The 22,058-nt window shown below is 48.8% G+C and overlaps 1 protein-coding gene across 1 annotated transcript in view; it reads right to left on the bottom strand.

The window, feature by feature from the left end:
- Positions 1–22,058, bottom strand: part of SUGP1 (SURP and G-patch domain containing 1) — a 303,889-nt gene that overhangs the window by 37,259 nt on the left and 244,572 nt on the right. Inside the window, exon 11 of the mRNA XM_069216188.1 lies at positions 21,877–21,983. Coding sequence (XP_069072289.1) covers positions 21,877–21,983 — 107 coding nt within the window. The remainder of the gene's footprint in view (positions 1–21,876; positions 21,984–22,058) is intronic.

Genomic DNA, 22,058 nt, shown 5'->3' with positions numbered 1-22,058 from the left:
GTTTCTGGAGCCAAGGCAGTTGTCGTCTTCTGGTCTTCCTCTGCAGGGGTTTTTCAGCTAGGCAGTCCTTCTTCTTGTAGTTGCAGGAATCTAATTTTCTAGGGTTCAGGGTAGCCCTTAAATACTAAATTTAAGGGCGTGTTTAGGTCTGGGGGGTTAGTAGCCAATGGCTACTAGCCCTGAGGGTGGGTACACCCTCTTTGTGCCTCCTCCCAAGGGGAGGGGGTCACAATCCTAACCCTATTGGGGGAATCCTCCATCTGCAAGATGGAGGATTTCTAAAAGTCAGAGTCACCTCAGCTCAGGACACCTTAGGGGCTGTCCTGACTGGCCAGTGACTCCTCCTTGTTGCTTTCTTTGTTCCCTCCAGCCTTGCCGCCAAAAGTGGGGGCCGTGGCCGGAGGGGGCGGGCAACTCCACTAAGCTGGAGTGCCCTGCTGGGCTGTGACAAAGGGGTGAGCCTTTGAGGCTCACCGCCAGGTGTCACAGCTCCTGCCTGGGGGAGGTGTTAGCATCTCCACCCAGTGCAGGCTTTGTTACTGGCCTCAGAGTGACAAAGGCACTCTCCCCATGGGGCCAGCAACATGTCTCTGGTGTGGCAGGCTGCTGGAACTAGTCAGCCTACACAGACAGTCGGTTAAGTTTCAGGGGGCACCTCTAAGGTGCCCTCTGTGGTGTATTTTACAATAAAATGTACACTGGCATCAGTGTGCATTTATTGTGCTGAGAAGTTTGATACCAAACTTCCCAGTTTTCAGTGTAGCCATTATGGTGCTGTGGAGTTCGTGCTTGACAGACTCCCAGACCATATACTCTTATGGCTACCCTGCACTTACAATGTCTAAGGTTTTGTTTAGACACTGTAGGGGTACCATGCTCATGCACTGGTACCCTCACCTATGGTATAGTGCACCCTGCCTTAGGGCTGTAAGGCCTGCTAGAGGGGTGTCTTACCTATACTGCATAGGCAGTGAGAGGCTGGCATGGCACCCTGAGGGGAGTGCCATGTCGACTTACTCGTTTTGTCCTCACTAGCACACACAAGCTGGCAAGCAGTGTGTCTGTGCTGAGTGAGGGGTCTCCAGGGTGGCATAAGACATGCTGCAGCCCTTAGAGACCTTCCTTGGCATCAGGGCCCTTGGTACTAGAAGTACCAGTTACAAGGGACTTATCTGGATGCCAGGGTCTGCCAATTGTGGATACAAAAGTACAGGTTAGGGAAAGAACACTGGTGCTGGGGCCTGGTTAGCAGGCCTCAGCACACTTTCAATTGTAAACATAGCATCAGCAAAGGCAAAAAGTCAGGGGGCAACCATGCCAAGGAGGCATTTCCTTACAACACCTCTTCCCGCTATATCTACAACTCATTCTTACTGCCGCTCCTTACCATATGTATTATGCAGCTCTTCTGACTATAGCAGAAATCCCCTGTAATATACATGTAAATCGACTGGTCAGCTACAGTGTTTTCAAACTGCCAATACACAGGAAACCCTACAATGGGCATGTGCCATTTCTGTACTGGTTACTATGTAACAAACACACACTGTCCCAAATCTAGGACACATCTGCAGCCATCTTCCTGTTTTTTTTTTTCCCCCTTGGGCAATGTCAAGCACGATTTGGTAGTACACTCTTCCTCTCGTAATGTCGGACATATGCCCCAGAAAACCCTGCAAATGGTTGCCATCTTCACTTTTCAAATTTTTTCTCCTTGTCACTTACATCTTCTTTTGGCTTTCTGCCCTCTCTTCAAGTCCCTTCTATCTCTAAGAGTGTCGCATGAGACTACAGAAAAGTGGAGTTCTACGTTATGCACTGGAAGGGTTCCTTCATTGGTTGTATGAACACTATGTTCAGATTCCACATGATGATTTATGATTTATCTTTTTGACTTCCTTCAGGAATCATTTGATGACTGGTATAGTGAAGAAACATCTCCAGATTGCAAAACTGGCAGCCCTGACCTTTAATGACTAACAGCAACCACTGCCATCACTTTCATCACCATCCAAGGGGCACTAGTGAAGCCGAAGGGGAGTATGGCAAACTGGAAATGCTCCTGGCCTAACTTGAACCACAGGTTAAGTCTATGAAAATACTCGTTCTGGCGGTCCAAGGACACCATCCAGTCTAGTGTGAACATTTTAAATTTGTCCTTCCACGGGAAGGCATTCACAGGATGAAGATCATAGAACGCTTCCCAATTTCTGCATCCCGAAACCTCTCAAAGGCTCCTTTGAACAATAACACTCACACCTACTGCAGTTCATCTGAGATTTGCTCTAATGTGGGAGAATGAATCAGTGGAGCTGAAACAAAGGTTAAGGGAACTCATGCTGAACAATTTGAAGGGCTAATTTTTCAGACAGGTTAGATCATCACTGTAAGGAAATGCCTCCTTGGCATGGTTACCCCCTGACTTTTTGCCTTTGCTGAGGCTATGTTTTGAATTGAAAGTGTGCTGAGGCCTGCTAACCAGGCCCCAGCACCAGTGTTCTTTCCCTAACCTGTACTTTTGTTTACACAATTGGCACACCCTGGCATCCAGGTAAGTCCCTTGTAACTGGTACCCCTGGTACCAAGGGCCCTGATGCCAGGAAAGGTCTCTAAGGGCTGCAGCATATCTTATGCCACCCTGGGGACCCCTCACTCAGCACAGACACACTGCTTGCCAGCTTGTGTGTGCTGGTGAGAACAAAACGAGTAAGTCGACATGACACTCCCCTCAGGGTGCCATGCCAACCTCACACTGCCTATGCAGTATAGATAAGTCACCCCTCTAGTAGGCCTTACAGCCCTAAGGCAGGGTGCACTATACCATAGGTGAGGGCACCAGTGCATGAGCACTGTGCCCCTACAGTGTCTAAGCCAAACCTTAGACATTGTAAGTGCAGGGTAGCCATAAGAGTATATGGTCTGGGAGTCTGTCAAACACGGACTCCACAGCACCATAATGGCTACACTGAAAACTGGGAAGTTTGGTATCAAACTTCTCAGCACAATAAATGTACACTGATGCCAGTGTACATTTTACTGTAAAATACACCCCAGAGGGCACCTTAGAGGTGCCCCCTGAAACCTTAACCGACTATCTGTGTAGGCTGACTGGTTCCATCAGCCTGCCACAACCGAGACATGTTGCTGGCCCCATGGGGAGAGTGCCTTTGTCACTCTGAGGCCAGTAACAAAGTCTGCACTGGGTGGAGATGCTAACACCTCCCCCAGGCAGGAACTGTCACACCTGGCGGTGAGCCTCAAAGGCTCACCCCTTTGTGCCAGCACCGCAGGACACTCCAGCTAGTGGAGTTGCCCGCCCCCTCCGGCCACGGCCCCCACTTTTGGTGGCAAGGCCGGAGAAAATAATGAGAATAACAAGGAGGAGTCACTGGCCAGTCAGGACAGCCCCTAAGGTGTCCTGAGATGAAGTGACTAACTTTTAGAAATCCTCCATCTTGCAGATGGAGGATTCCCCAATAGGATTAGGGATGTGACCCCCTCCCCTTGGGAGGAGGCACAAAGAGGGTGTACCCACCCTCAGGGCTAGTAGCCATTGGCTACTAACCCCCAGACCAAAACACGCCCTTAAATTTAGTATTTAAGGGCTTCCCTGAACCTAAGAATTTAGATTCCTGCAACTTACGAAGAAGAGGACTGCTGAGCTGAAAAACCCCTGCAGAGAAGACGGAGACACCAACTGCTTTGGCCCCAGCCCTACCGGCCTGTCTCCCTCCTTCAGAAGAAAATTGCCCCAGCGACGCTTTCCCCAGGACCAGCGACCTCTGAATCCTCAGAGGACTGCCCTGCTTCCAAAAGACCAAGAAACTCCCGAGAACAGCGGCCCTGTTCAACAAAGACTGCAACTTTGTTTCCAGAGGAGCAGATTTAAAGACCCCTGCAATCCCCGCAAGAAGCGTGAGACTTGCAACACTGCACCCGGCGACCCCGACTCGACTGGTGGAGAACCAACACCTCAGGGAGGACCCTCCGGCGACTCCGAGACTGTGAGTAACCAAAGTTGTCCCCCGTGAGCCCCCACAGCGACGCCTGCAGAGGGAATCCCGAGGCTCCCCCTGACCGCGACTGCCTGAACCTAAAGTCCCGACGGCTGGAAAAGACCCTGCACCCGCAGCCCCCAGCACCTGAAGGAACGGAACTTCTGTGCAGGAGTGACCCCCAGGAGGCCCTCTCCCTTACCCAGGTGGTGGCTACCCCGAGGAGCCCCCCCCCCTTGCCTGCATCGCTGAAGAGACCCCTTGGTCTCACATTGATTTACATTGAAAACCCGACGCTTGTTTCTACACTGCACCCGGCCGCCCCAGTGCCGCTGAGGGTGTGCTTTTTTTGGGTGAACTTGTGTCCCCCCCGGTGCCCTACAAAACCCCCCTGGTCTGCCCTCCGAAGACGCGGGTACTTACCTGCTGGCAGACTGGAACCGGGGCACCCCCTTCTCTCCATTGAAGCCTATGTGTTTTGGGCACCACTTTGAACTCTGCACCTGACCGGCCCTGAGCTGCTGGTGTGGTGACTTTGGGGTTGCTCTGAACCCCCAACGATGGGCTACCTTGGACCAAAAACTGGAACCTGTAAGTGACTTACTTACCTGTGAAACCTTTCAAATGAGATATTACATGTAGAATTTAAACCTGTGGTTCTTAAAATAAACTAAGAAAATATATTTTTCTATAACAAAACCTATTGGCTGGATTTGTCTCTGAGTGTGTGTTCCTCATTTATTGCCTGTGTGTATGTACAACAAATGCTTAACACTACTCCTTTGATAAGCCTACTGCTCGACCACACTACCACAAAATAGAGCATTAGTATTATCTCTTTTTGCCACTATCTTACCTCTAAGGGGAACCCTTGGACTCTGTGCATACTATTCCTTACTTTGAAATAATACATACAGAGCCAACTTCCTACAATCACCCTGAAAGTGCTGAATCATGCTTACTACAGGGTGGTTGGGAGTTGCTAATGGCAAGCTAAAGTGACTTGATGCGTGTTGCCGCAGGGGAAGGGAACTGGGAGGCCTGGTGCCTTTGGCTGCCTGCCTGATCCACGTTATGGCCTTTGAAAGGACTGGGCCATTATTGCAGAGGCTGAAGTTGCCTATATACCAGTCACCTAAAAATAGACTCCGAATTTCTGAAACTTATGAAGAATCTGTTTAGTAGGGGTCAAAAGACCAAAAGAACATGCTGTAGCCCTACTCTCTATGAAATGTTCCAAGGCAGAATTTGCTTGTTTGCCAAACTGGTGCGAGCTATTAATAAGCAAATTTCAAAAGACAGGGGTGTGGAATTCCTATAGCCCGATGCCCAGGACATATTGTTTGGGGTCACGGAAAACAAGTTTTCAAGTTTATTGTGTCCTTGGGACAAGTAGGCCCAATCCCCTGCAGCACAAACCCTATGGCTGCCAATATACATTACCACACCAAAGGGCAGGGAAAGGAATTGTCTGTAGTTGTGATAACGTGTCCATATGTTAATGCTGTTTGAAACTATTTAAGGTTCATTAATGCAAAGAATTTAATATTAGGGTGTAAGGAAATGCCTCCTTGGCATGGTTACCCCCTGACTTTTTGCCTTTGCTGATGCTATGTTTTGATTTGAAAGTGTGCTGAGGCCTGCTAACCAGGCCCCAGCACCAGTGTACTTTCCCTAACCTGTACTTTTGTTTTACACAATTGGCACACCCTGGCATCCAGGTAAGTCCCTTGTAACTGGTACCCCTGGTACCAAGGGCCCTGATGCCAGGGAATGTCTCTAAGGGCTGCAGCATAGCTTATGCCACCCTGGGGACCCCTCACTCAGCACAGACACACTGCTTGCCAGCTTGTGTGTGCTGGTGAGAACAAAACTAGTAAGCCGACATGGCACTCCCCTCAGGGTGCCATGCCAACCTCACACTGCCTATGCAGTATAGATAAGTCACCCCTCTAGCAGGCCTTACAGCCCTAAGGCAGGGTGCACTATACCATAGGTGAGGGCACCAGTGCATGAGCACTGTGCCCCTACAGTGTCTAAGCAAAACCTTAGACATTGTAAGTGCAGGGTAGCTGTAAGGAAATGCCTCCTTGGCATGGTTGCCCCCTGACTTTTTGCCTTTGCTGATGCTATGTTTACAATTGAAAGTGTGCTGAGGCCTGCTAACCAGGCCCCAGCACCAGTGTTCTTTCCCTAACCTGTACTTTTGTATCCACAATTGGCAGACCCTGGCATCCAGATAAGTCCCTTGTAACTGGTACTTCTAGTACCAAGGGCCCTGATGCCAAGGAAGGTCTCTAAGGGCTGCAGCATGTCTTATGCCACCCTGGAGACCTCTCACTCAGCACAGACACACTGCTTGCCAGCTTGTGTGTGCTAGTGAGGACAAAACGAGTAAGTCGACATGGCACTCCCCTCAGGGTGCCATGCCAGCCTCTCACTGCCTATGCAGTATAGGTAAGACACCCCTCTAGCAGGCCTTACAGCCCTAAGGCAGGGTGCACTATACCATAGGTGAGGGTACCAGTGCATGAGCATGGTACCCCTACAGTGTCTAAACAAAACCTTAGACATTGTAAGTGCAGGGTAGCCATAAGAGTATATGGTCTGGGAGTCTGTCAAACACGAACTCCACAGCACCATAATGGCTACACTGAAAACTGGGAAGTTTGGTATCAAACTTCTCAGCACAATAAATGCACACTGATACCAGTGTACATTTTATTGTAAAATACACCACAGAGGGCACCTTAGAGGTGCCCCCTGAAACTTAACCGACTGCCTGTGTAGGCTGACTAGTTCCAGCAGCCTGCCACCCCAGAGACATGTTGCTGGCCCCATGGGGAGAGTGCCTTTGTCACTCTGAGGCCAGTAACAAAGCCTGCACTGGGTGGAGATGCTAACACCTCCCCCAGGCAGGAGCTGTGACACCTGGCGGTGAGCCTCAAAGGCTCACCCCTTTGTCACAGCCCAGCAGGGCACTCCAGCTTAGTGGAGTTGCCCGCCCCCTCCGGCCACGGCCCCCACTTTTGGCGGCAAGGCTGGAGGGAACAAAGAAAGCAACAAGGAGGAGTCACTGGTCAGTCAGGACAGCCCCTAAGGTGTCCTGAGCTGAGGTGACTCTGACTTTTAGAAATCCTCCATCTTGCAGATGGAGGATTCCCCCAATAGGGTTAGGATTGTGACCCCCTCCCCTTGGGAGGAGGCACAAAGAGGGTGTACCCACCCTCAGGGCTAGTAGCCATTGGCTACTAACCCCCCAGACCTAAACACGCCCTTAAATTTAGTATTTAAGGGCTACCCTGAACCCTAGAAAATTAGATTCCTGCAACTACAAGAAGAAGGACTGCCTAGCTGAAAACCCCTGCAGAGGAAAACCAGAAGACGACAACTGCCTTGGCTCCAGAAACTCACCGGCCTGTCTCCTGCCTTCCAAAGATCCTGCTCCAGCGACGCCTTCCGAAGGGACCAGCGACCTCGACATCCTCTGAGGACTGCCCCTGCTTCGAAAAGACAAGAAACTCCCGAGGACAGCGGACCTGCTCCAAGAAAAGCTGCAACTTTGTTTCCCGCAGCTTTAAAGAACCCTGCAAGCTCCCCGCAAGAAGCGTGAGACTTGCAACACTGCACCCGGCGACCCCGACTCGGCTGGTGGCGATCCAACACCTCAGGAGGGACCCCAGGACTACTCTAAGACTGTGAGTACAAAAACCTGTCCCCCCTGAGCCCCCACAGCGCCGCCTGCAGAGGGAATCCCGAGGCTTCCCCTGACCGCGACCCTTTGAATCCTAAGTCCCGACACCTGGGAGAGACCCTGCACCCGCAGCCCCCAGGACCCGAAGGACCGGACTTTCACTGGAGGAGTGACCCCCCAGGAGTCCCTCTCCCTTGACCAAGTGGAGGTTTCCCCGAGGAACCCCCCCCTTGCCTGCCTGCAGCGCTGAAGAGATCCCTAGATCTCCCATTGACTTCCATTACAAACCCGACGCTGGTTTCTACACTGCACCCGGCCGCCCCCGCGCCGCTGAGGGTGAAATTTCTGTGTGGACTTGTGTCCCCCCCGGTGCCCTACAAAACCCCCCTGGTCTGCCCTCCGAAGACGCGGGTACTTACCTGCAAACAGACCGGAACCGGGGCACCCCCTTCTCTCCATTCTAGCCTATGTGTTTTGGGCACCACTTTGAACTCTGCACCTGACCGGCCCTGAGCTGCTGGTGTGGTGACTTTGGGGTTGCTCTGAACCCCCAACGGTGGGCTACCTTGGACCAAGAACTGAACCCTGTAAGTGTCTTACTTACCTGGTAAAACTAACAAATACTTACCTCCCCTAGGAACTGTGAAAATTGCACTAAGTGTCCACTTTTAAAACAGCTATTTGTGAATAACTTGAAAAGTATACATGCAATTTTGATGATTTAAAGTTCCTAAAGTACTTACCTGCAATACCTTTCGAATGAGCTATTACATGTAGAATTTGAACCTGTGGTTCTTAAAATAAACTAAGAAAAGATATTTTTCTATATAAAAACCTATTGGCTGGATTTGTCTCTGAGTGTGTGTACCTCATTTATTGTCTATGTGTATGTACAACAAATGCTTAACACTACTCCTTGGATAAGCCTACTGCTCGACCACACTACCACAAAATAGAGCATTAGTATTATCTATTTTTACCACTATTTTACCTCTAAGGGGAACCCTTGGACTCTGTGCATGCTATTCCTTACTTTGAAATAGCACATACAGAGCCAACTTCCTACATTGGTGGATCAGCGGTGGGGTACAAGACTTTGCATTTGCTGGACTACTCAGCCAATACCTGATCACACGACAAATTCCAAAATTGTCATTAGAAATTGATTTTTGCAATTTGAAAAGTTTTCTAAATTCTTAAAAGACCTGCTAGGGCCTTGTGTTAGATCCTGTTTAGCATTTCTTTTAGAGTTTAAAAGTTTGTAAAAGTTTGAATTAGATTCTAGAACCAGTTTTAGTTTCTTAAAAAGTATTCCAACTTTTAGAAGCATAATGTCTAGCACAGATGTGAATGTGGTGGAACTCGACACCACACCTTACCTCCATCTACAGATGAGAGAGCTAAGGTCACTCTGTAAACTAAAGAAAATAGCAATGGGCCCCAAACCTACCAAAGTACAGCTCCAGGAGCTTTTGGCAGAGTTTGAAAAGGCCAACCCCTCTGAGGATGGCAACTCAGAGGATGAAGATAGTGACTTGGAGGGAAATTCCCCCCCTCCAGTCCTACTTAGGGAGAGCAGGGCTTCTCAAGCCCTGACTCCACAAATAATAGTCAGAGATGCTGGTTCCCTCACAGGAGGGACCAACAACTCTGAAATCACTGAGGATAACTCCAGTGAAGAGGACATCCAGTTAGCCAGGATGGCCAAAAGATTGGCTTTGGAAAGACAGATCCTAGCCATAGAGAGGGAAAGACAAGAGATGGGCCTAGGACCCATCAATGGTGGCAGCAACATAAATAGGGTCAGAGATTCTCCTGACATGTTGAAAATCCCCAAAGGGATTGTAACTAAATATGAAGATGGTGATGACATCACCAAATGGTTCACAGCTTTTGAGAGGGCTTGTGTAACCAGAAAAGTGAACAGATCTCACTGGGGTGCTCTCCTTTGGGAAATGTTCACAGGAAAGTGTAGGGATAGACTCCTCACACTCTCTGGACAAGATGCAGAATCTTATGACCTCATGAAGGGTACCCTGATTGAGGGCTTTGGATTCTCCACTGAGGAGTACAGGATTAGGTTCAGGGGGGCTCAAAAATCCTCGAGCCAGACCTGGGTTGACTTTGTTGACTACTCAGTGAAAACACTAGATGGTTGGATTCAAGGCAGTGGTGTAAGTAATTATGATGGGCTGTACAATTTATTTGTGAAAGAACACCTGTTAAGTAATTGTTTCAATGATAAACTGCATCAGCATCTGGTAGACCTAGGACCAATTTCTCCCCAAGAATTGGGAAAGAAGGCGGACCATTGGGTCAAGACAAGGGTGTCCAAGACTTCAACAGGGGGTGACCAAAAGAAAGGGGTCACAAAGACTCCCCAGGGGAAGAGTGATGAGACAACCAAAACTAAAAATAGTAAAGAGTCTTCTACAGGCCCCCAAAAACCTGCACAGGAGGGTGGGCCCAGAGCCTCTTCACAAAACAATGGGTACAAGGGTAAAAACTTTGATCCCAAAAAGGCCTGGTGTCATAGCTGTAAACAGCATGGACACCAAACTGGAGACAAGGCCTGTCCCAAGAAAGGTTCCACTCCAAACTCCCATCCAGGTAACACTGGTATGGCTAGTCTCCAAGTGGGATCAACAGTGTGCCCAGAGCAAATCAGGGTCCACACTGAAGCTACTCTAGTTTCTGAGGGTGGGGTGGATTTAGCCACACTAGCTGTCTGGCCGCCTAACATGCAAAAATACAGACAGCAACTCTTAATTAATGGGACTAGAATAGAGGGCCTGAGGGATACAGGTGCCAGTGTCACCATGGTGACAGAGAAACTGGTTTCCCCTGGCCAATACCTGACTGGAAAAACTTACACAGTCACCAACGCTGACAATCAGAGAAAAGTACATCCCATGGCAATGGTTACTTTAGAATGGGGAGGGGTCAATGGCCTGAAACAGGTGGTGGTCTCCTCAAATATCCCAGTGGACTGTCTGCTTGGAAATGACCTGGAGTCCTCAGCATGGGCTGAGGTAGAGCTAAAAACCCATGCAGCAATGCTGGGTATCCCTGAACTGGTGTGTGTGAAAACAAGAGCACAATGCAAGGCACAGGGTGAAAAAGTAGAGCTGGAGTCTGGAAAAATGGCCCAGCCTACCAAGAGAACAGGAAAGTCAGTTGGGAAACCAACTGCAACACAGCAAAAGAAAGGGAACCTCTCTTCTCAGGAAGAAGTTCTGCCCTCTGAGGGAACTGAGCCTTTGGAGCTTGAACCTTATCAGGTTGAGCTCTTAGGCCCAGGGGGACCCTCCAGGGAAGAGCTGTGTAAGGGACAAGAAACCTGTCCCTCTCTTGAAGGCCTTAGGCAGCAAGCTGCTGAAGAGTCCAAAGGCAAGAAAAATGGAACACATAGGGTCTATTGGGAAGATGGGCTCCTGTACACTGAGGCCAGAGACCCCAAACCTGGTGCCACTAGGAGAGTGGTAGTGCCTCAGCTGTTCAGAGAGTTCATCCTAACATTGGCCCATGACATTCCCCTTGCTGGACATTTGGGACAAACCAAGACGTGGGAGAGGTTAGTCAACCACTTCTACTGGCCCAATATGTCCAACATGGTTAAGGAGTTTTGCCTCTCCTGCCCCACCTGTCAAGCCAGTGGTAAGACAGGTGGGCATCCAAAGGCCCCCCTCATTCCACTTCCAGTGGTGGGGGTGCCCTTTGAAAGAGTGGGTGTGGACATAGTTGGTCCACTGGAACCTCCCACAGCCTCAGGAAATATGTATATCCTGGTAGTAGTGGATCATGCTACCAGGTATCCTGAAGCTATTCCCCTTAGGTCGACTACTGCCCCTGCAGTAGCCAAGGCCCTCATTGGTATCTTTACCAGAGTGGGTTTCCCTAAGGAGGTGGTGTCTGACAGAGGTACCAACTTCATGTCAGCATACCTAAAGCACATGTGGAATGAGTGTGGAGTGACTTATAAATTCACTACACCTTACCATCCACAAACTAATGGCTTAGTTGAGAGATTCAACAAGACATTAAAAGGCATGATCATGGGGCTCCCAGAAAAACTCAAAAGGAGATGGGATGTCCTCCTGCCATGTCTGCTTTTCGCTTACAGGGAGGTACCACAGAAGGGAGTAGGGTTCTCACCCTTTGAACTTCTGTTTGGTCATCCTGTAAGGGGACCACTTGCCCTTGTTAAAGAAGGCTGGGAGAGACCTCTCCATGAGCCTAAACAGGACATAGTGGACTATGTACTTGGCCTTCGCTCTAGAATGGCAGAGTACATGGAAAAGGCAACCAAAAACCTTGAGGCCAGCCAACAGCTCCAGAAGTTTTGGTATGACCAAAAGGCTGCACTGGTTGAGTTCCAACCAGGGCAGAAAGTCTGGGTTCTGGAGCCTGTGGCTCCCAGGGCACTCCAGGACAAATGGAGTGGCCCTTACCCAGTACTAGAGAGGAAGAGTCAGGTCACCTACTTGGTGGACCTGGGCACAAGCAGGAGCCCCAAAAGGGTGATCCATGTAAACCGCCTTAAGCTCTTCCACGACAGGGCTGATGTCAATCTGTTGATGGTAACAGATGAGGATCAGGAGGCAGAGAGTGAACCTCTCCCTGATCTTCTGTCATCAGACCCAAAAGATGGTACAGTAGATGGAGTGATCTACTCAGACACCCTCTCTGGCCAACAGCAAGCTGATTGTAGGAGAGTCCTACAACAGTTTCCTGAACTCTTCTCCTTAACCCCTGGTCAGACACACCTGTGTACCCATGATGTGGACACAGGAGACAGCATGCCTGTCAAGAACAAAATCTTTAGACAGTCTGACCATGTTAAGGAAAGCATCAAGGTGGAAGTCCACAAGATGCTGGAATTGGGAGTCATTGAGCGCTCTGACAGCCCCTGGGCTAGCCCAGTGGTCTTAGTCCCCAAACCTCACACCACAGATGGAAAGAAAGAGATGAGGTTTTGTGTGGACTACAGAGGGCTCAATTCTGTCACCAAGACAGATGCTCATCCAATTCCAAGAGCTGATGAGCTCATTGATAAATTAGGTGCTGCCAAATTTCTAAGTACCTTTGACTTGACAGCAGGGTACTGGCAAATAAAAATGGCACCTGGAGCAAAAGAAAAGACAGCATTCTCCACACCTGATGGGCATTATCAGTTTACTGTTATGCCCTTTGGTTTAAAGAATGCCCCTGCCACCTTCCAAAGGTTGGTGAATCAAGTCCTTGCTGGCTTGGAGTCCTTTAGCACAGCTTATCTTGATGATATTGCTGTCTTTAGCTCCACCTGGCAGGATCACCTGGTCCACCTGAGGAAGGTTTTGAAGGCTCTGCAATCTGCAGGCCTCTCTATCAAGGCATCCAAATGCCAGATAGGGCAGGGAACTGTGGTTTACTTGGGACACCTTGTAGGTGGAGGCCAAGTTCAGCCACTCCAACCCAAGATCCAGACTATTCTGGACTGGGTAGCTCCAAAAACCCAGACTCAAGTCAGGGCATTCCTTGGCTTGACTGGGTACTACAGGAGGTTTGTGAAGGGATATGGATCCATTGTGACAGCCCTCACTGAGCTCACCTCCAAGAAAATGCCCAAGAAAGTGAACTGGACTGTGGACTGCCAACAGGCCTTTGACACCCTGAAACAGGCAATGTGCTCAGCACCAGTTCTCAAAGCTCCAGATTATTCTAAGCAGTTCATTGTGCAGACTGATGCCTCTGAACATGGGATAGGGGCAGTTTTGTCCCAAACAAATGATGATGGCCTTGACCAGCCTGTTGCTTTCATTAGCAGGAGGTTACTCCCCAGGGAGCAGCGTTGGAGTGCCATAGAGAGGGAGGCCTTTGCTGTGGTTTGGTCCCTGAAGAAGCTGAGACCATACCTCTTTGGGACTCACTTCCTAGTTCAAACTGACCACAGACCTCTCAAATGGCTGATGCAAATGAAAGGTGAAAATCCTAAACTGTTGAGGTGGTCCATCTCCCTACAGGGAATGGACTTTATAGTGGAACACAGACCTGGGACTGCCCATGCCAATGCAGATGGCCTTTCCAGGTTCTTCCACTTAGAAAATGAAGACTCTCTTGGGAAAGGTTAGTCTCATCCTCTTTCGTTTGGGGGGGGGTTGTGTAAGGAAATGCCTCCTTGGCATGGTTGCCCCCTGACTTTTTGCCTTTGCTGATGCTATGTTTACAATTGAAAGTGTGCTGAGGCCTGCTAACCAGGCCCCAGCACCAGTGTTCTTTCCCTAACCTGTACTTTTGTATCCACAATTGGCAGACCCTGGCATCCAGATAAGTCCCTTGTAACTGGTACTTCTAGTACCAAGGGCCCTGATGCCAAGGAAGGTCTCTAAGGGCTGCAGCATGTCTTATGCCACCCTGGAGACCTCTCACTCAGCACAGACACACTGCTTGCCAGCTTGTGTGTGCTAGTGAGGACAAAACGAGTAAGTCGACATGGCACTCCCCTCAGGGTGCCATGCCAGCCTCTCACTGCCTATGCAGTATAGGTAAGACACCCCTCTAGCAGGCCTTACAGCCCTAAGGCAGGGTGCACTATACCATAGGTGAGGGTACCAGTGCATGAGCATGGTACCCCTACAGTGTCTAAACAAAACCTTAGACATTGTAAGTGCAGGGTAGCCATAAGAGTATATGGTCTGGGAGTCTGTCAAACACGAACTCCACAGCACCATAATGGCTACACTGAAAACTGGGAAGTTTGGTATCAAACTTCTCAGCACAATAAATGCACACTGATACCAGTGTACATTTTATTGTAAAATACACCACAGAGGGCACCTTAGAGGTGCCCCCTGAAACTTAACCGACTGCCTGTGTAGGCTGACTAGTTCCAGCAGCCTGCCACCCCAGAGACATGTTGCTGGCCCCATGGGGAGAGTGCCTTTGTCACTCTGAGGCCAGTAACAAAGCCTGCACTGGGTGGAGATGCTAACACCTCCCCCAGGCAGGAGCTGTGACACCTGGCGGTGAGCCTCAAAGGCTCACCCCTTTGTCACAGCCCAGCAGGGCACTCCAGCTTAGTGGAGTTGCCCGCCCCCTCCGGCCACGGCCCCCACTTTTGGCGGCAAGGCTGGAGGGAACAAAGAAAGCAACAAGGAGGAGTCACTGGTCAGTCAGGACAGCCCCTAAGGTGTCCTGAGCTGAGGTGACTCTGACTTTTAGAAATCCTCCATCTTGCAGATGGAGGATTCCCCCAATAGGGTTAGGATTGTGACCCCCTCCCCTTGGGAGGAGGCACAAAGAGGGTGTACCCACCCTCAGGGCTAGTAGCCATTGGCTACTAACCCCCCAGACCTAAACACGCCCTTAAATTTAGTATTTAAGGGCTACCCTGAACCCTAGAAAATTAGATTCCTGCAACTACAAGAAGAAGGACTGCCTAGCTGAAAACCCCTGCAGAGGAAAACCAGAAGACGACAACTGCCTTGGCTCCAGAAACTCACCGGCCTGTCTCCTGCCTTCCAAAGATCCTGCTCCAGCGACGCCTTCCGAAGGGACCAGCGACCTCGACATCCTCTGAGGACTGCCCCTGCTTCGAAAAGACAAGAAACTCCCGAGGACAGCGGACCTGCTCCAAGAAAAGCTGCAACTTTGTTTCCCGCAGCTTTAAAGAACCCTGCAAGCTCCCCGCAAGAAGCGTGAGACTTGCAACACTGCACCCGGCGACCCCGACTCGGCTGGTGGCGATCCAACACCTCAGGAGGGACCCCAGGACTACTCTAAGACTGTGAGTACAAAAACCTGTCCCCCCTGAGCCCCCACAGCGCCGCCTGCAGAGGGAATCCCGAGGCTTCCCCTGACCGCGACCCTTTGAATCCTAAGTCCCGACACCTGGGAGAGACCCTGCACCCGCAGCCCCCAGGACCCGAAGGACCGGACTTTCACTGGAGGAGTGACCCCCCAGGAGTCCCTCTCCCTTGACCAAGTGGAGGTTTCCCCGAGGAACCCCCCCCTTGCCTGCCTGCAGCGCTGAAGAGATCCCTAGATCTCCCATTGACTTCCATTACAAACCCGACGCTGGTTTCTACACTGCACCCGGCCGCCCCCGCGCCGCTGAGGGTGAAATTTCTGTGTGGACTTGTGTCCCCCCCGGTGCCCTACAAAACCCCCCTGGTCTGCCCTCCGAAGACGCGGGTACTTACCTGCAAACAGACCGGAACCGGGGCACCCCCTTCTCTCCATTCTAGCCTATGTGTTTTGGGCACCACTTTGAACTCTGCACCTGACCGGCCCTGAGCTGCTGGTGTGGTGACTTTGGGGTTGCTCTGAACCCCCAACGGTGGGCTACCTTGGACCAAGAACTGAACCCTGTAAGTGTCTTACTTACCTGGCAAAACTAACAAATACTTACCTCCCCTAGGAACTGTGAAAATTGCACTAAGTGTCCACTTTTAAAACAGCTATTTGTGAATAACTTGAAAAGTATACATGCAATTTTGATGATTTAAAGTTCCTAAAGTACTTACCTGCAATACCTTTCGAATGAGCTATTACATGTAGAATTTGAACCTGTGGTTCTTAAAATAAACTAAGAAAAGATATTTTTCTATATAAAAACCTATTGGCTGGATTTGTCTCTGAGTGTGTGTACCTCATTTATTGTCTATGTGTATGTACAACAAATGCTTAACACTACTCCTTGGATAAGCCTACTGCTCGACCACACTACCACAAAATAGAGCATTAGTATTATCTATTTTTACCACTATTTTACCTCTAAGGGGAACCCTTGGACTCTGTGCATGCTATTCCTTACTTTGAAATAGCACATACAGAGCCAACTTCCTACAGTAGCCATAAGCGTATATGGTCTGGGAGTCTGTCAAACACGAACTCCACAGCACCATAATGGCTACACTGAAAACTGGGAAGTTTGGTATCAAACTTCTCAGCACAATAAATGCACACTGATGCCAGTGTACATTTGATTGTAAAATACACCCCAGAGGGCACCTTAGAGGTGCCCCCTGAAACCTTAACCAACTACCTGTGTAGGCTGACTGGTTCTAGCAGCCTGCCACACTCGAGACATGTTGCTGGCCCCATGGGGAGAGTGCCTTTGTAACTCTGAGGCCAGTAACAAAGCCTGCACTGGGTGGAGATGCTAACACCTCCCCCAGGCAGGAGCTGTAACACCTGGCGGTGAGCCTCAAAGGCTCACCCCCTTTGTTCCAGCACCGCAGGGCACTCCAGCTAGTGGAGTTGCCCGCCCCCTCCGGCCACGGCCCCACTTTTGGCGGCAAGACCGGAGGAAATAATGAGAATAACAAGGAGGAGTCACTGACCAGTCAGGACAGCCCCTAAGGTGTCCTGAGCTGAAGTAACTCTAACTTTTAGAAATCCTCCATCATGCAGATGGAGGATTCCCCCAATAGGGATAGGATTGTGACCCCCTCCCCTTGGGAGGAGGCACAAAGAGGGTGTACCCACCCTCAGGGCTAGTAGCCATTGGCTACTAACTCCCCAGACCTAAACACGCCCTTAAATTTAGTATTTAAGGGCTCCCCTGAACCTAAGAATTTAGATTCCTGCAACTTACAGAAGAAGACTGCTGAGCTGAAACCCCCTGCAGAAGAAGAAAGAAGACACCAACTGCTTTGGCCCCAGTCCTACCGGCCTGTCTCCTGCCTTCCAAAGAAACCTGCTCCAGTGACGCTTTCTCCAGGACCAGCGACCTCTGAATCCTCAGAGGACTGACCTGCTTCCAAAAGACCAAGAAACTCCCGAGAACAGCGGCCCTGTTCAACAAAGACTGCAACTTTGTACCCAGAGGAGCAGATTTAAAGACCCCTGCAATCCCCGCAAGAAGCGTGAGACTTGCAACACTTCACCCGGCGACCCCGACTCGACTGGTGGAGAACCAACACCTCAGGGAGGACCCTCCGGCGACTCCGAGTAACCAAAGTTGTCCCCCCTGGGCCCCCACAGCGACGCCTGCAGAGGGAATCCCGAGGCTCCCCCTGACCGCGACTGCCTGACTCTAAAATCCCGACGGCTGGAAAAGACCCTGCACCCGCAACCCCCAGCACCTGAAGGATCGGAACTTCAGTGCAGGAGTGACCCCCAGGAGGCCCTCTCCCTTGCCCAGGTGGTGGCTACCCCGAGGAGCCCCCCCCCTTGCCTGCACCGCTGAAGAGACCCCTTGGTCTCCCATTGAAATCCATTGGAAACCCGATGATATTACATGTAGAATTTGAACCTGTGGTTCTTAAAATAAACTAAGAAAATATATTTTTCTATAACAAAAACCTATTGGCCTGGAATGTTTCTGAGTGTGTGTTCCTCATTTATTGCCTGTGTGTATGTACAACAAATGCTTAACACTACTCCTTTGATAAGCCTACTGCTCGACCACACTACCACAAAATAGAGCATTAGTATTATTTCTTTTTGCCACTATCTTACCTCTAAGGGGAACCCTTGGACTCTGTGCATACTATTCCTTACTTTGAAATAGTGCATACAGAGCCAACTTCCTACATAGGGTGAGCATTCTAAATAAATGTTGTAAGCTCGGACTGCACTACTGACAGTGGTTGCTGTACCCACGTTTGCAAAGTTTAAAATATGAGGCTATGTATAATGCTCCCAGAAAGCTCTCAGATTAAATGCTAATTTTTGCAGAAGCTTGAATGTAAGATTGATGATTTTTTGCTTTCAAAATAAAATGTTCTAGGAAAAAAATGTTTTGCTAAACTAGTGTGACACTTAGGTACCATTTCTTTGAAGCATCATTTGGTAAAATGTTTGTATGCATGCAAAAAATATTCATAATAGAAAGTCAGTGTAACCAGTTTCAACAAGATCATGGGAAACACACACACACATATATATATATATATATATATATATATATACATATATACATATATATATATATATATATATATATATATATATATATATATATATATATATATATATATAAACAAGCACTGGCAAAGCCAATAGGTCCAACATTGGCGGTTAGTCTTTTGGTTCCGTCAATGCGTGACTGTTTTGACATGGCTTTTGTAAAACTTTATTGTTGTGGGCGCTGCTGGGCCCTCACCATTATAACAAATATTAGCAAAAAGCTAAAATATTCTTTGGTCGCAATAGGCACACATTGCCACAGTAGTTCCTGGCACTGAACACAACTACTTTGTGTGCCGGTATGCTCCTTCTGAAAGAGCAGATTGCGATCATTGCAATGTAAGATTCATTTGTAGTGCATGGAGTTTGTCATGTGTGAGTGTATCTAGGTGCTGAGTAGGAGCAGCAAGTAGGATCAGTCACAGAGAAGCCAGCTGATAGGCGGACAGAGATATAATTTTAAAGGAACAAAAGGTCTTGGTTAACACCAGTTCTAATTAGGGGCCCATTTCCTAAAGAATGTCAAAAAAGTGCACCCATGGTATATGCCTTTGCATTAGTGCAGATTTGCGAATTTCATGAATTCACAAGCATTTACAGAAGTAGACCAGGAAATCATAGCCCTAGAAATTATTTGTGAACTGTATTTTAACAAATGTGCAGGTGTAGATTTGCTCATGCGAAAATCTGTTGAGTGTTTATAAGTTAATTTTTCCTTTAACCATTTTTTCCCCAGCCCTGGAAGAATTCTTACTTCTGACCCTAGTCAGGAGTAAATTTCCAGCCTTTATCAGTATGGGAAATGATTAGAGAAGAGCTGGTGAAAACCCTTATAACATGCTAGTTATTAGGTTTGCACAGTCTAAAAAAGGGCATTCCAACCTTGGAACATTTGCTTATTGCTAGCTCCCACACCAGTATTCAGATCTGTGAAAAGGTGACAAAATAAAGAAATTGCTAGTATTCAAGCCCTACTATAGTACAAGCCCTGGCATAATGAGAGAGCCTATTATCAGAGCTCTAATATGAGATTGCTGCCATAATCTGTCGCCACATTACACAGTACCAAAGGGACAAGTAGATTTTTGTTTTACAGGACAAGTAGACTTATGAAGCAACCTGTCCCATTCACAAGTAGATATTTTAATAAATTCCACACCCCTGGAAAGAGGCTTGTACTTCTCCAGAGAACCCTGCAAAGTGCATTCACGCATGGTGGAGGATTAGTGTCAACTGCTCTGCCCGGACAATCAGTAGTAGCAACACAAGAATGACCCATATATTTGGCCATACTTCTTGACCTCCTGAATGGTTTGAGCCAGTGAGCCCTAAGGTGGTCCAGACTACTGGCAAGATCTGACTGACCACGTCCCAGAGAGTATACGTACATCGGCCCAAAAAAAAGAATTGCAGTGACTGTGCTAGGCTAGCCTAAGAGAACATTTGTTTTCCAAATGCCACAAACCTCCTAGATTCCCTATCCTGGGACGTTGTGGGAAATGAGAAATTAGTTGGGGTTCATCGTGCTGACCAACCAAACTCACAGGAGCCTCTGTTCTAGTAGGGGCATAGGATAAGAAGCCAGGTGTATGGTGTTCAGTTGCACCTTAGTTACGTCTTAACATCAGCCAAGAAGTCAGTTTGGGGTCAGACATTGGAACCAGTGCGGTCTACTCCTCTGGCCACAGTATCACTAGTAACAGTATTGACGCGCTAGGGACTGACGCAGGTAGGGGAGCTGGGATGGAAGTTTATACCAAAGTTGATATAGAGCTTGTGAGGGATCCAAATGGTGGGAGGGTGGGGGAGGAAGTGTGGACAGGAGGCGTCAGGCGGCACAGAGGTCAGACCCATCAGCTTTAATGCGACTTGGCGTCCTTGTGATTCGTTGGAGCCTCAGGATGCGCCAGAGGAGCTGGAAGAGTGCCAAATATCTGCAACATGACCTCCTTAAAGGATATGATCTGTGGGGGCGTTGTCAATGGCCTAGGAAAGTCACCCACTAGATATGGACAGAGACTGGTTGACATTATGACGCCCTCAAACCTCCTCTTTAGAAAAAGGGTGGCGCGATGGGGTCATGCCAGGCATCTTTTTCCTGTGTTTTTGTATGGACTTCAGCTTTGAGGTACTGGAGGACTCTAACCCCGAAGTAGACCTTTCGCAGGAACAATCTCTGGAATGGGACTAACATGAGGCCCACAACTTCTTCTTGTGTTCGTCAATGTACAGTTTTGCTTTTTGGTCCTAGATCGTCTTCGGGTGCATAACAGCACACTTGTCACACAGCTTTGAGTCGTGACCAACACAAGAGAGATATCTCATGCGGGTCAATGATTGACATCTGTATCCTGCAATCACGGCACTTTGAGTTCTGTATTGCTGGGAGGGGACATTGCTCCCTTGGACACTGGAATTTGTATTACGATTTGGGAACAGAGCTCCATATCAGTATCAGTGGGCCTAAAAAGTAAAGAACTGACATCAGCATGCATGGTGACACATATGCGGCTCTGTTATTTCCACAGTGTGTAAGAGTATTGCTAAAAAAGCTTACGGATCCCGTCTAGGACCTGGGGAATATTGTGAAGGTGAGGAATCTGTGGTTAGAAGTATCCAACAGAACAGCAGATGGCAGAATATGGCACAGCATGTGAATCCAGGTAAGATTTATACAGCAAAACCTTATTACTCAAATATCAAATCTAAACTTACAACCTACCTGTAGCCCTCCCCCCCCATCTCCGGCTCACTGATAAAATACACCAGGTAAGCCTCATTACCTAACTCAGTCTAGAGAAATCGTTGCTTAGAAGAGGTGGAGGGAGCAGAAAGGATTCTCCTGTAAGGAAGCCATCACCAAGATTTTGCACTGGGCAGATCGTCAGACTCTCACTTTGATGCTGTGATGGCCCAAGTTCAAGATCTGACTGCACCAACCAGACTGCTGCATTAACTATCAACCTTACGTATTAGCTGCACCCGTAGCATAGCGTCATGTATAAGTTTTTGTACGCAACCCCTCTAATGTGAGTTCATGCAGCAATGCACTGCCAAGTACATAAATGCGGGCAGCACCATGGAAATGTAACCAGTTACTTCAGGACAATTCAGCTGTTCAAAATACTCACAAGTGGTTAAAAAAAACAACATAGGTGTGCAGCCACCAACACCCCTGAAGCCCAACAGCTGTTTCTTGAGGTGGAAGGGAAAAGTAGGGAGAAGTGGAGATTGTTTCAGGTACAAGAAAAACAAACGGCATCAGTTTGCTTGCCACTTCCTATGCCATCTTACCTTCAGAGCCTTGAAGGTCTCCATAAACCTTTCAAGCTCGTCAGGAGGCAGAAAGTCTCCAATGAAGTGCTTGCCACGCCCCATCTCGGTCAGCTGCTCTGCCCACTCTGTGAAGAAAAGTTAGAGAAGCAATCACAAGCTTCCTCCAGAGATGGCAACCAACAAACTGATGCATGTTTTTC

The sequence above is a fragment of the Pleurodeles waltl genome, chromosome 12 (assembly GCF_031143425.1).
Source record: "Pleurodeles waltl isolate 20211129_DDA chromosome 12, aPleWal1.hap1.20221129, whole genome shotgun sequence".
Classification (NCBI taxonomy): domain Eukaryota; kingdom Metazoa; phylum Chordata; class Amphibia; order Caudata; family Salamandridae; genus Pleurodeles; species Pleurodeles waltl.
This window is presented reverse-complemented; position numbering and strand designations above follow the sequence as displayed.